The sequence below is a fragment of the Argiope bruennichi genome, chromosome X1, assembly GCF_947563725.1.
Source record: "Argiope bruennichi chromosome X1, qqArgBrue1.1, whole genome shotgun sequence".
Classification (NCBI taxonomy): Eukaryota; Metazoa; Arthropoda; class Arachnida; order Araneae; family Araneidae; genus Argiope; species Argiope bruennichi.
In genome coordinates, this window is record NC_079162.1 from 58,412,074 (window position 1) to 58,426,876 (window position 14,803).

General features: G+C 29.1%; 1 protein-coding gene across 2 annotated transcripts in view; it reads left to right on the plus strand.

Moving 5' to 3' along the window:
• Positions 1-14,803, plus strand: part of LOC129958274 (reticulon-4-interacting protein 1 homolog, mitochondrial-like) — a 111,007-nt gene that overhangs the window by 44,038 nt on the left and 52,166 nt on the right. For both annotated transcript variants that reach the window (XM_056070609.1, XM_056070608.1), the window contains 2 exons: positions 7,491-7,586; positions 9,916-10,109. In XM_056070609.1, the coding sequence (XP_055926584.1) occupies positions 7,491-7,586; positions 9,916-10,109 (290 nt within the window). The remainder of the gene's footprint in view (positions 1-7,490; positions 7,587-9,915; positions 10,110-14,803) is intronic.

Below are 14,803 nucleotides of genomic sequence, written 5' to 3' on the forward strand. Positions count from 1 at the left end.
TCTTTGACTCCTTTGTGTCATTTAAAAACTTTTTTTTCAATTGGAAATATACATGCCTCTTTCTATGATTTGAAAAATTAGACTTTGGGCACAATTAAAGTGAACATACTGTCTAATTCTACAACTCTCACCATACTAAAACCGTTCCGACAATATCATGTCAAACTTTCATGCATCGGTTCCTCTTTTGATCTTCTAATTGCAATAATGGCTCTTAAACTTGTATTTTTACAATTTTAAAACATAATTCAAATGCCCTATAAAATTAAAAAAAGCTGGAAATAGTTACAGTAAAATTTGGTTTGCTGTTATAAAACTGGATAATTAAAAATGTCATATTAATAAATATGCGCCATTTAACTAATTTTGTAATACATTTTGCTGATTTTATGACACGCAAGCATTGTTTCATAGTGATAACAAAATCAATGACGTTCATCCAAAAGCTTTTTATTGTTGAATAGATTTTTTTGTGCGTGTGTGTGCATTTCTTGGTAGTGGGAAACTTCATTTTCTTGACCCGTTCTCTTTTTTTTTTTTTTCGCAATCTTTTCAATTTGATTACAAATTACGAGGTCTGTCCTAAAATAGCCCATGGAACAGGAAGTTAGTTAAGCTAACCAAACTAAACTAAATTAAATTGAATCTAGTTTTAGTTTTGTGTTTGGTACACTTCATGCATTTCCAGTGCATCTCAGAACCTTCATAATTTGGTCATTAATTTTTTTTTTCAGCTTTTCAAATTTGCATTTGCGTGATCTAATAAAAGTATAAATAAATTTCAAAAATATTTTAAACTTTATTTGATTGACCTTTCATTAACAAAAGGGAATAAAACCTTTATTTATTCGGACTTTTGCACTCTCCCCCTACACGCATGATTTTCCGTCTTTGTTTTTAAAAAAGAACTTCTAAAATTTTGACGGCAAGTAAAGAATCTAAATAAATATTAATTTTTTTGCCAATATTTTCCGAAATTTCTTTAACCATTTATAGAAAAAAATAAATAAATAAGACAAGCAGTTATTTCCTTTATAATCGCACTAAAATTTTCTGTTTCTGCCTTGTTTATAATTCATTACATTTTTTTTTTTTTTTCCCATCTGAATATTTTTATTCTTTACAATTCATTCCCAAATTCACGAAGAATCCTTTAGAACGTGCAATGGTTATTTGGAAAATAAATAAATAAATTTGACGTTTGGTATCGATGATGTTAAAATCCTTGATCAGGTAACAGAGAATCCAGACTAAAGGATTAATTATAGTGCACGTTAAAATCGGTCTTTTTTTCTTTTTCTTTTCTGGGGTGATTGAACTGATATTAAGGCAAAAGACACACAGGTGCGAAGTCATTGCAAAATTTTTCCCAGACAGGACAGCACCGGGCCTTGAAAGAGGCTCCTAACAGGCAATATCTTTCATAAAACAGCCGGGTTGACACTGCCATTAGAGTCTCGTGTCTTATTTCCTACGGCAACAGCGTTGGCCCTTTGACCCAAGCAACTCACGATCGACGATAGAATGGCAAGATGGATATCCCAGGTATAAAACTTGTTTCAGGTTTGGCAATCGATAACGGGAGATTCAACCTCGTGGCGACTAACCCATCGCGGTAACAACTTGGAAGTAACTTACCCTTTGCGGGCCCCTCGTTCTAACTCGAATTGGAACCAAGGTATGAGGAAATTTTCCCCATCCAGTGAATTCCATTTCAAACTAGATTGGGCAGTTGAGGTCCTTACTTTTGGAGGATGCGGGGTAAAAAAAATGGTTGGTGTCGAGACGGACGGACGGAAGTTTTTTTTTTTTTTTTTTGCTGCTGTTTTTATTTTATTTGTTATTTTTTTTTTTTTTTCGTGGAAGACGAGGAGTTTTCAGATTAGGAAACTGATATAGATAGGAAGGGCGCCGGTTTTTGTTTTTGCCTAGAGGGGGTTGAGAAGAACCGAGCGCAGGTGGGCCTCTCTTTCGTCCTGTCTTTGTGAGCAGAAAGAAGGAAATGATGGTGTTTGACCGCATTGGAGAAAATGTTGTGAAATCTGGGTTATGTTTTCGCCCGCTTCTAATTGCTTTCCATAACAAAAACAAATTTGTTCCGGTAAATGCTCGCCATCATATCAAATTCTGTTGCAATATTTCATGGATCGTTTCGGAATCTTTCTCGTCCACAATTTCTTGGCACAGCCCTTCGAAATTGAATTTATTTCTAAATTAAAATGAAATAGTATTAATTTATTAGTAGATGATATTAGCTTGATTTATTTTAAAGCCTTTTCCCGGATATAGTTCCTTGTCTCTTTTTGGTTGTTTTCCATTCCAATAAAGGCGTGTGGGTAATGTCATAACAAATAAAGTTTTAAGTTACTTGAAGTTGCTGTCATGATAGAGTGGTAGCTTTCTTGTTGATTATGATTAATCGTTAAATTTAAGGATATTTAAGGTATGCGTCAATGTTCGAGATAAATTTTTTATTAATACTTATAAATATATATATATATATAAATTTTTGTATTAAATAGATTGAAATACGTCACTAAAACAAGAATGTACCAGTTAAAAGTCAAAAGACTTGAAATTTGGAAGAAATATAGCTTTTTAAGAAGAAGTATAAAGCAAAGACTATCTAGTTTAGAATTTTATTCAAATGATTTATTCAAAATCTTTCAAATAACTTTAAAAAATATATTGTCTATTTTCTGAACGAAAAAATAAGCTGTCATTTCGTCCAGCCTATAAATTCCAGGTTTGACTGATAAATAACATGAAATGTTCAATTTTATTTTCGTTGTTAAAATATTAAAAAAAAACTATAAAATCTTTTTGAACGAATAGATTGTTTTTCTGCAGTTTAGTAACTGCAGAATATATTGTGAAAGTATTATATCAAATCTAAACAAAAAACAGGAATTGGATTTCGATTCATGAAATTTTCCATCAAGAAATTTTATCAAAATTTAGAATTTTAAAAAAAATTGCGTTTAAAAATGTAAAATGGTATTAAAACGTGAATTATGCAGATGTAAAAATCAATGTAACTCCTTAAAAGACGAAATTAGAAACAAAATTCAAACGGTTTTATGAAGCAAACTATTTAAATATTGAATAAAATGGACATTTCAAGCCAGTTACTAACCTTGAGTTCAATATTTGTATTTGAGAGATTTTCATGTAAAAGGGTAGAAGCGTAAAAAATAAATAAATAAATAAAACCACTTTTTTTTACACAAAAAATATATGTAAACAAATGTCAAAAAATCTCTAAAAAAATTTTTTACAAAAAAAAAAAATCGCTTTTGTTGCTATATATTTCTTTTAACTACAACATCAACTTAAAATAGTGCAATATTTTGAAACAAAAAAAAATTATTTGTATAAATCATTTGAGTTATTGTCAATTATTTATTTTTCCTGAAAATATCTGAAATAATTTTTTTTACAGGCTGAAATTTAAACATATTGCGATCACAAAATTGAAATCAAATTTACATTAAAACACTTTTATTTGATTCATTTTTTCTTATAGGTAAGTCATAATCCGTTATTTTTCAAAACAAAAAGATGCATTTTCCTTCTATAAACAACAAAATACAAATTATTTACTCTCTCTTTTTAGACAATACTTCGTTATTTTAACATTTAGACACCCTGAATCGAAAAGTATCGAATTAAAATATACTATGCAAATACTTGCTAAAAGTTTGTAACTAATCGTATTGTTAAACCTTAAATAAATTCTCTTAAGATGATTTGTTTACTTTTATTCCATTTCGAAATTTTTCATTTTTTTCCAATTAAAATTTCTTTGGTTAGAAAAAAGCAAATATAAGAATAAAAGGTTTGCAATCTTATAAAAACTCAAATTTTTCTCAGGCCCTTATATTCGGGAAATAAATGAAAATGGTAATTTATTATTTATAAAAAGAAATTTATTTATTTAGAGTTTCTTTAAACCATGAGGATTTTCTAAATTATTTTTACACACTAATACTGGATAATCTAGCTGAAGCTTTGTCGAAGTTTTTGCTACCCTAAATGGGGGCGGAATCTGTCGGTAAAAAAAAGCTGTTCTAACAAGATTATGTTCCGTTTTGTGGGTCATGAAGTCTATTTTGAGACAGAACATGTTGTATATATTATCGTTGGATTGCGAAGACAAAAGCTCATTTCCCAACTTTCCACTCCACGCCAACGTCAAATTGCAATGACAGATTTAACGTACACTATGTTGTTCTAGATCAAGGCTTCTCAAGATTCTACTTATGACTTTTTCAGGGTAAAAAAATCTTCAAATACCTGTTTCCGTAGGATAAAGACACGACCTTAAAAATGAAAAATAAATAAGATAAAAAACTTCAGAGAAATTTAATTAAAATCAGTTTTTAAAGGACACTATTATTAATGTTCTAAACAGTAGATTTTTTTAATTTTATTTAATATTTTTAATTTTGTAATTAATTTTGAAATAAATTTGCTCCCAAGTGATGTCATTCATATAGAATTAAAATTTAATTTGATTAATAATTAGCTGTTAATTAAGTGTTGAAAAATTAAAATGGTGACATCTAAAAGAAGTGCCACCTGTACGGAATCAATCTGCAAAGTTTCAAAACTTCAGCACATTGGAGAGAGAATTTAAAAATTAAGTCAATTGCAAATTCCAACTGTACGAACATAAAAGATTTTTAAAAATTCACTTTTATTAAAGTACCGAAATAAAGAATCTATTCATTTCATTGATTTTCTACTTTTTAATCTTAAATTAATTTTAAATTATTTTGAAATATGAAATAAATTTTTCCTCTCAAATCCAACAGACAGTTGATTTCATTCATACTGATTAAAAGTTAATTAAATCCATTCATTCCATTCAAATCCATTCATTAAGTTTTCAACATTTAAAATATTGTATTGTCTTAGAGAATACAAGAGTATATAAAATTTTTGAAGTCTAGGCCATAAAGGCCTTTGGTAGAAAATCAATTACGAAATTTCATTTTTACTACCATGGAACTAATCAAGTTAAATAAAAGTGCAAAATAAAGGTGCTTAAAGAAGCTGTGATTAATGTCTATTTAAAGGAAATTTCAATCAGAACTAGTGTTCTAACAGATTTTAGTGAAATCATTTCAATCAATACAATATTTTCTTTCATATTTTTCATAACGATGGTTGAAAACATTGAAAAGAATGTCACGTTAGAAATTTCAGAAACCTGTTATTTTTTTCCCTCCGTTCTTGAATCTGTACTCTTAATTGATTACTCTTGAATTTATACTCTTAATTGAATATTCTTGAATTTATACTCTTAATTGAATATTCTTGAATTTATACTCTTAATTGAATATTCTTGAATCTCTACTCACCGAGCGTCTAATTATTTTGAATATGGCTTTCTTAAAATTCATCTTTATTCATCAAAAGATTACTTACTGAATTTCTCATGAGACAATGCTTGAGGAAGAAACGAGCATTTTTTCCCCCTTCCTCCGCATCTGCGGGGGTCTAATTACCACAGCAGGGAGACCAGCAATATTACTGACTGACCGCTTCCCTCCCCCTTTCTTCGGTCCCCAAATTTTTTCTCACATTAGCAATATGTAGTTCCAAACTAAATTCTCTGTTCCGAATTCGTTTTTCGAAAAACTACCATATCTTGGAAAGGGGAAACAACAATTTTGATTAGGGGTCTTAATTTATTTAATTAAAACTTTCAAGATTTTTCTATAATTAAATTTAGTATTACATATCTTTCTTTATTTCGATATTTTTTACACACAAAAAAAACAAACAAAAAAAAAACGAACACCTATGTTACAAGTTGTATTTTTATAAATAATATCATATAAAAACGAAGAAAAGCATCCATAGATATAAATGAGCCAATATCATGCAACACATTTACATTTTTTCTGCAAAGTTTAGATATTTAAAGCAAATAAATAATTTTTTTCGAAACGCATATTAATTTTCAAAATCTATGTCTCCTATGCTTTATTTTTTTTCTAGAGACTTTATTAAAGATATCTTTTACGTTGAAAGGTGAAAATCTTACATCTTGATCATCAGTTTTTACCTCATCAGTTTTTGACTTTGTCATCCGCAGAGGAGGATATACCTCGACCTTTCTGTGACAAACTTTTAAAAAAAAGTATATTCATACTTTTGGAATATTTGTATATAAACTTAAAAATATCATTTAAGGGCATTTCTATAATAAATAAAAGTGATACCTTTCAATTGTGAGCTCAGAATTCAGGAATTTTGCTCTAAATTTTTTGAAAATTTCAAGCTGAAAGAATCAATGTTTAATGAGAAATGAAACGATATTAATTTAAGAAATTTTGCTGTAGAAAATAGCTTGAACCCTTTTAATACTGATATTTAAAAAAAAATCATTGATTTAAATTTAAATAGCATCATTGTTAATATTTCAGCAAGATTTCTTTGAGTGATTTTAAGTACCATTATTATTTCGATGTCATCCGTAATTTAATTTTGTGAAAGTATTGAAAAGCAGCATAAAGTTATCTATTTGTTATCCAGTGCAGCAGCATAAAGTTATCTATTTGTTATCCAGTGCAGTTAGAGATTTGCACTTTCTGAACCGACTTGGGTATAACATATATCTGACGATTTGTTTGCTGATCTCTCACTTCAGACACATACATGCACTTGTCGAAAGGAAGAAAAGTACGAAACGTAGAGCGGGTCGTGGATAATTAATAAGGTTGTATTAATTATCTACATTAATACAACCTTATTAATAACACGAATAAATTGTATAATTAGGCAGGCAAGTTGCAAAATAAAAAAATGCATAATAGATCTGTAAAGATATAGCGAATTTTAATTTACATCCATCCCCTAATTGATCCTATAGATTCGATCTTATGTTACTATATTCATATACACATGAGAAATAGACCGACAGACAGTCAACCGAGCTGATACAAGACTTGGCAGAAATCTACAATCCTGATTGTGTAACATAATGTTCTATTTCATTCATCAATCGTGATAGGATTTTGTCATCCAGTTCCCATGCACATGGACAGGCAGACAGATTTCAGTGAAAATCGTCCAAAATTCGATTTAAATCTACAGTTTCACATTAAGGATAGTCCCATGTCATCTTCAGATGCCACTACAGTGCTCTCTTGCTATGGATAGCGTAACATTACTAGCACGCATTGTAGTGTCATCTGTAAATTTTGTAACAGATTTGCATGCCAGATTTCATTTGTCTAGCTTGTTATGTTTTTTGAAATATAATGTTCACTGTGAAAAATGATTTTTTATGACAGTGTCATATGTTTAACTCTTGTAAAATGCTTAATGGATTCCACAATTAAATTGGCGCTGACAATTCAGTGTGCATCATTTCAACATGAATTAACTATATTATTGAAATTATTACCTATAATATGATTGAATTATTGATTACAGAATAATTGAAAATTAATAGTTTGATATTTTGTTTCATATAGCACGTTGAAGATGAGTCAATTATATTGGGAAGAGAATGTTCAGGAATTGTTTTAAAAGTTGGAAAAGAAGTGACATATATATCTAAAGGCGATGAAGTAAGTACATTTGGATTTGTATGCACTTTTGAGCGGCATTCAGGGGAAGCTGGTGCATAAGTACTCCGGATTTACAACGCACTCAGCTTCTTTCGGTATATAAAGGTAGTCACTAATTTCTTTAATTTTGTCTATGATATCTAATTCTATCCATACAATAGCATTCATTTTAGAGCTTTCAATATTGAAGGAACGGTATCCTTTTTACGAAGAGAGAAAAGCCACTAAATAGTACAGATATCTACAGCTACGCACGCGTAGTAATATAGCTAATCGTCACGTTCAACAGTATGTGAATGAATGGATTTACTGTCCAGATGCAGCATCTTCTTCCTTTCCAGAGACGGCAGAAAAAAAGATTTTTAACGGTTTTTTGCTGTTGATTTAAAGACTTGAAGTTTAAATATACATGTTACCGGCAAAGTATGAAATGCCGGCATTGTATATAGTGCCGGATGTTTTTAGGAAAAGTGTGAAATATGATAATTATTACATACTTTCCCTAGGTATTGTATATAATACCTCGGCATTTTATAGAATGACAAACGCTATTAAGGTAAAGTATGAAAATAGGTCCTAATAAGGCAATTATATAAATGATTTGCATTCTTAAAAAAATACAAATGTTATTCTGAAAAAATAATGTGACAGCCATTAAAAAAATTCATTCAAAATACGTAAGGAAAAATGAAAGTTATACAAAACAAAATTTATGCTTTTCTTATTAAAGTAAACAAAATTTTCATGCGATAAAATAAGAAACTAACTTATTTGTTGCAACATGGTAGGCTTGAATGACATATTGAATTACATTTCATTTTTCAAGCAAAGACATTTCATATTTTGGCACTTTGTTTTACACATACATTTAACGAATCCTTGGCCACTTCCACTGGGCTGAGAATTTGCAACTGACCGGAGAGAAATTTCGTGGTGAAGAATATCTTCAGTTCTTATGGCATAAAGTGAATTGTGATCTCGCATATACTTGTTTTAAAATTCTGTCAGAAGTTTCCAATCGGTAGAAAACCATTTTCTGTCACACTCACTACAACTTCCGAATCATCTCTCAATCTATTGTGCGAATCATCTCGTCTCTTGTCGACGTCAGAAATAGGATCTCGCACAATAGTTCCCAAAGAAGCAATGGGAAATTTTTTTTCCAAATTCATTTTCATCTTCTGAGGGGAGCGGGGGTTTGTATTTCCAAATTGATTTTAGAATGTATTTTACCTTTAATAGCCTTTTCAATTTTGTAACAAAGGGTGCACAAAATATCTATTTCATCATCTTTTCTAGCATGGCCACGTGATATTCGAAACGAATCGGAGTTGTATTTCATACTTTGCCGGTTTCTCATCTGGCCTTCTATAGAATGCCTAGGAACTATGTGAAATATAAATCGTTTCATTCATTGTCAGTTAATTTTAGGCATTATATACAATGCTTGGAATTCTATAGAATGCCGGATTTCATACTTTGCCGGTAACATAAATGAAACAAGAAGGATAATTATCGATAAATAAAAATTAATCAAAAGCCCTATTAAATATGTTCGTATTTAAATATAAAGTAATAATCCAATGTGTGTACGTGTTTTAAGCCTACAGTTTTAAAATTCCCTATTCTTCAGCCGCAGTTGAGTAAATCTTTATCATAAAAGAGTAAAGAATGCATGAAAACTAGTCGGAAATATCTATTTTTTAATTGAATAAGTTTTAAAAAAATTAGCAATTGCTTAGTTATAGTTTCTTGTCAAACTTTACCTATATCAAGACAAACATTTTATTATTTTTTACTAAAAAATAATTGAATAATTCAAAATGAATTTTAAAAAAGTAAAATTTAAATATCACTGTCTTTAAGTATGAAGTATTTGTACATCACTGTGGTTACAGAGGAGAACGCCGTCTCCTACCTCCATATCCGTAATCATTATGTTCACTGAATGGTTTGATGGGCATGTTAAGGGAATTTTATTAAATACCAGAATATTTACAGAAGGGGAAAAAAATAACTATCTACAGAATTTACAAATATATAAGAAATGATAATAATATGAAACCGTTTACAACGATTTCCTACTTTGAAATATTATAAAAAAATTATCTGGAGTATTCATATGCCAAAAGATATTATGTATGAAATAAAAACACATGAATTACGTGATTATTGCACTTGTTATCATAACATAGTAGATGAAGATACAGTTAAAAAAATCTTATATAAAAGCACTTCCGTAGCTACAATGCATGAGTTGCTATTAGTGATATGTATTATTTATCCTACTTATTGTTACTATTACTATTTACTAGTTAATGTCTTTCAGGTATGGGCAGTTTCCCCTTACTGTTACGAAGGTCTTATGGCAGAGTATGTAGTTGTCAAAGAAAACCAAGTAGCTCTCAAACCTAAAAATTTGACTTTTGAAGAAGCTGCTAGTTTACCATACACAGCCATTCAAGTGTGCAATGCTTTATTGAATCAGGCCAGATTAAATTCGAAATCTACCAAAGGCAAAAGGTATGCAAGTTTGTAATTTCATGATATGTAATGGTGTAACTTGGGGGGGGGGGGTAAGCAAGACATTTGTCTAGGGCACAATTGTAAAAACGCGCAAAATTAAGGAATTGTTTAATTGTATTTAAAGGATAAAGTAAATTTTTTAGACTCTTATTACCAAATCCTTGAAAATTAAAAGGATTTCAAGCATGTCAGGGATAAACTTAAAGGATTCATTCTTTTTATCGTCGGAATTTTGCTCAAGCTGGGTATTTCAAAACAAAATATGTATTGCAGAATCAAGAATTTCTTCACAATAACGATGGGTAAAAAGCAATATATAAATAGATAGATTTTGATAGTTTAAACAATTTTTACAGATTTTATAACATTATTTTTCCAAGCACGAAATCCGCGTCTTTGAGAAAAGTTATTTTTATTTTATATTTTTAAAATGTATCAAAATTTTAATAAAAATGATTTCTTATTTGAAAACCCTATTTAAGTTATCAACTCCTTAACTGGTTTATTTTGCCTAATTTCTAATTAGATGATACCTATTTTGAGAATGTTTTGCCTTTAGAATCATATATTTATAGAATACTTGAGTTATTTATGTATTCCACGTAATTTTTATGTTGAATTATAATATTTATGAATGGCTTGATTGTTGTTTAAAAGTGTAAAGATGCGATAAATTCGATGCACGTAGGTTAAGAGGTTAAAGCTGAATGATTGGTGAAAATTGAACGCAATTTTATTAAAAACTTCCAAAATGATTTTATAACATTTATGTTTAATCATTTTTGTTAAATATTCATTTTAGATTAAAGAGCTGTCAGTATGTAATACTCATCGTGAGGTTATATGTAATGTGTAAATCATATTAGTTCTAAAATATTTTGTATATTAATAATATTTAAGTATTATTGCATGTTCAATCTTTCCATTCCTCGGAATAAAATAATAAATGCAAAAGGAACTTTAAAAAATACCTTTAATAATGTATTAGAAAGAAAAAAATATCAAAAAATTTGATGATCAACTTAAAATGTGCAAAAACACTTGGCTCAGATAGAAAAGCAATAAGTAAATTATAATCGTCATCGAATCTATAATTTATTTTAATTTTTATGTATTGAATGTTTGGGAATTTTTTTCTTATAAATTTCATTGTGATTTTATAGCCTTCTCCTGTGGTTTTCCGTAACCCCAGCTTTTGCGATTTTTGCTTCGACTATCAGATTTTAGATATAAAAAACTCATTTTTATTTTGATATAAACTGATAAAAACCTTTTCAAAATTTATTTTATATTTATTATTTTTCAGCATCTAATATCTATTTTTATTACATTCATTATGGTTTAAAAAAATAAAATACTTAAACCTTAGCAGGGAAACAAATAGAGTTACTCTAGCAAATCACTATGCTTTAAATTTATATCCATGTTCTCAACAAATATTTTATTGTGAAGAAAATTACCTTCTACTAGTATTCTAGGTTGCTAAGTACATACTCTTATATACTTAATATTTTAGAATGATAAATACTTATGTTTGCATTAGTATTATTCCTGTTGTAAATTTTTTAAATTCTTATCTTTTTATAGTACTTGTAATTTCTTATTTTAAGCAATTTTTTTTAATCAAAATTATATATGTGAAAACTTTAAAAGCTTGAAATTCTGACAGAAATACACTAGTTGGAATCTTAATTGCATCTATAATATATTTTAATTTTCAATGAATATACAAGAATTTCTTTCTTACGTGTACATTGTGTCTTATTTCTTTATAATGTTGTTTGATTTTTCGATTTAAAGAAATATTATTTCCTACTTTTTATTACACTAATAAAACAGGTGTTTAAAACTTTATTATCTTTATTATTTTTTAATTTTTAGTGTTTTAATGTAGGAGTTTTTTTTTTTTTTTTTTTTTTTTTCAAATTCCAATGGACCACAAAAAAGACAAGAGAATAAAACGAATTTGTTATCAAAAGTTATGAACAAAGATGATTAGTTTTTGACATAATTGCCGTAAAGATTCGGGTATTTGTCATAAACGTCTAACAGGTTTCCCATCCCCTGTTCGAAGAATTTTGCTGGCTCTGGTAGTGGACTTTTTCTTATTAATTTGGAAACTCTGCCCATCTAATAAGTTCATCAATTCAAGGAAAAGAGGAAAAGCACTCAGCTCTAAACCGCATTCTCCTTGAAGGAGGATAAGGGCTCAAATCTGTCGCAACAGAAGATCTTGTTGAACGAACTGATCAAGTGATTTGAAAGAAACGAAGGATGCTGGAATCCGAACCAACGAGCTGGACGACCATCATTTGAAATTTGTGACTTTGCAGGTTGAATATTTAGACATTCATGCTTTATAAAAGGAAATTCTTAAAGGAAATTCTCTTAAAAGAAAATTCAGAAATTTCCAAACTAATTAAGAGTTTCAAAGAAACGTTAAAGCCCAACTCGCATCACTATTGGCAATGGTCTTTGAAAAGGGAATCGGAAACCTGGTGCACCGATATGACAAATGCCCGAATCTTGATTAACTAAGAATTTTTGGCGACAAATTCGATTTTGTTCTCTACTGTGATCGTCTTTTATGGTCTATAAGACCTTAAAAAAACTCTTGCATTTCAGAATTCATAATTAACAATATTAAGGAATCTAAAAATTAATATCAATCATACTTACAAATTTCCATACTTACACACTTGAAACATGATAAGTAAAAGCGTTTCAAAAAGATGCACATCCTATTTCAAAAGAAAAAAAAAGGGGGGGGGGGATAAGTTTAGTTTTGCTATTTGATCTAAGTACCATTTTCTTTGTAGCTACGTCCTATTTGTAAACAGTAAATGAATTTCGCTCACTTTGTGAAAACAGTTTTAGCTAAATTCATATATTAAGTGATAATGAAGAGTTCTAAAATTATTAAAATATTCTACCCTCACCGCGAACAACCAATAACTGTACAAAATGTCAGTATATTAGAACACGAAGCGAATGAAAAATCGATTGCAAATTCGTATTACAAACATGAAATATGCGAAGTAAAAACGTTTTAGCTAATTAGTTTAGCTAAATTAATATATTAAGTGATAATTCAGAGTTCAAAAATTTTTTAAATATTCTACTTTCATCTCAAAAGACAAATAAATGTACAAAATTTCGGAATGCTACGCTACGTGGAAGAAAGCGAAAAATCGATTTCAATTTCCCATCTTCACTAACACGAAACATGAGAAGTAAGAACGTTTCAATAACATGTTGATCGTATTTCAAAAGTAAAAGAGGGGGGAGAAGTCTAATTTTGTTATTTTTCATGGGGACTATTTTTTATAGGTACGTCACTGGCTGTAAACAGTGAATGAAAGTCTAGGCCTAATTTTACTAATTAAATTCTCTTTCTAAATTAATTAATCAAATGCAAAAGCTGTCGTTTATTGGAATCGCATTGGTTGTCATCATATATTTAGTTAAAGAGCTCATGCTATCCAGATAACTTAATTAAATCCTGTGTTATTTCAGAGGTGACTGAATAATCAGAGGTGACACAAGATATAACTAGAATTGCGGATAAACTATATATGTCAGTTATCCAGAAATTACAGTTGATAGTTCGTTAATTTTATAAGGTTGATATAACTAGTATCTCGATAATGTCTATGTTATATCCACAGAATATATTAATAACATAGATATTATTAGGATATAACTAGTATTGCGGATTTTTTACTTTCAAATCCAACATTAGGGAATTTGTGAAGATTTCAGTTATTTCACATGTGAGAGTAATTATAATAGAATGTCGAATATCTATAAAAATAACAGCCTAGTTTTTGTTGTTGTATTGTGACTTATGGCACTTTCCAAACCCACTGATAGTTATCTGTCAGCAATTTAAGCCGAGTGAGCGTCTTTTGTTTTTTTTCAGTAGCGCCAACTAGGGCCAAGAGTATGATTTACAAGGGGAGGGCAAGGGGTTGAAATCTGAAATTGGGATGAGATTTAGTATAATGATAGTATACATTTAGAATGTTCATTCATGAAAATATTAAAACTCAATGGCCAGTCAATTTCGAGAAAATGGTCCTCAAACTTTTGGTAAAGCTTATATACTGATAACCTGACTCCCGTCCCGATGATCCCGATGGCATGGCTGTTTATGTAACCATCTCGTGTACGAAAGGTCAGGGTTCGAACCTGGCTAGGATTTTTTTTTTCTTTTTTAATAACTTTTATTCAATTAAAAATTTACAAATACTCTTAATTAATATGTTTTTAATTTTTTTCATCCAAAATAAAGATTTATTATCGAAATGCATAATAATAAAATTATTTAAATTTAATTAACTATTTACAGACAGTTTTAATTAATATGCTACTTATTTTTATGCAAGTATAAATGTTTATTCTTTTAATACTTAAATTATAATTTAATGCTTAAAGGAAAAAATAATTAAAAACGTAATAATGGCTACAGATAATTTAACTTGCTTGCATCATTTTCAAACATTTATTTTTAAAATTCTTGGATTTTAATAATGATAAATAATCAATTCTAACTCAACGAAGCTGTATTTTATTAAAAATTGAAGGGAGCAACTGATATTTGTTAAATATTTAAGCAAACATCCCCAACTGCAGTAATAAAAAGAAATAGTATAGAGTAGGTGTTAATTTATTGAATGCGTAGGGCAGAT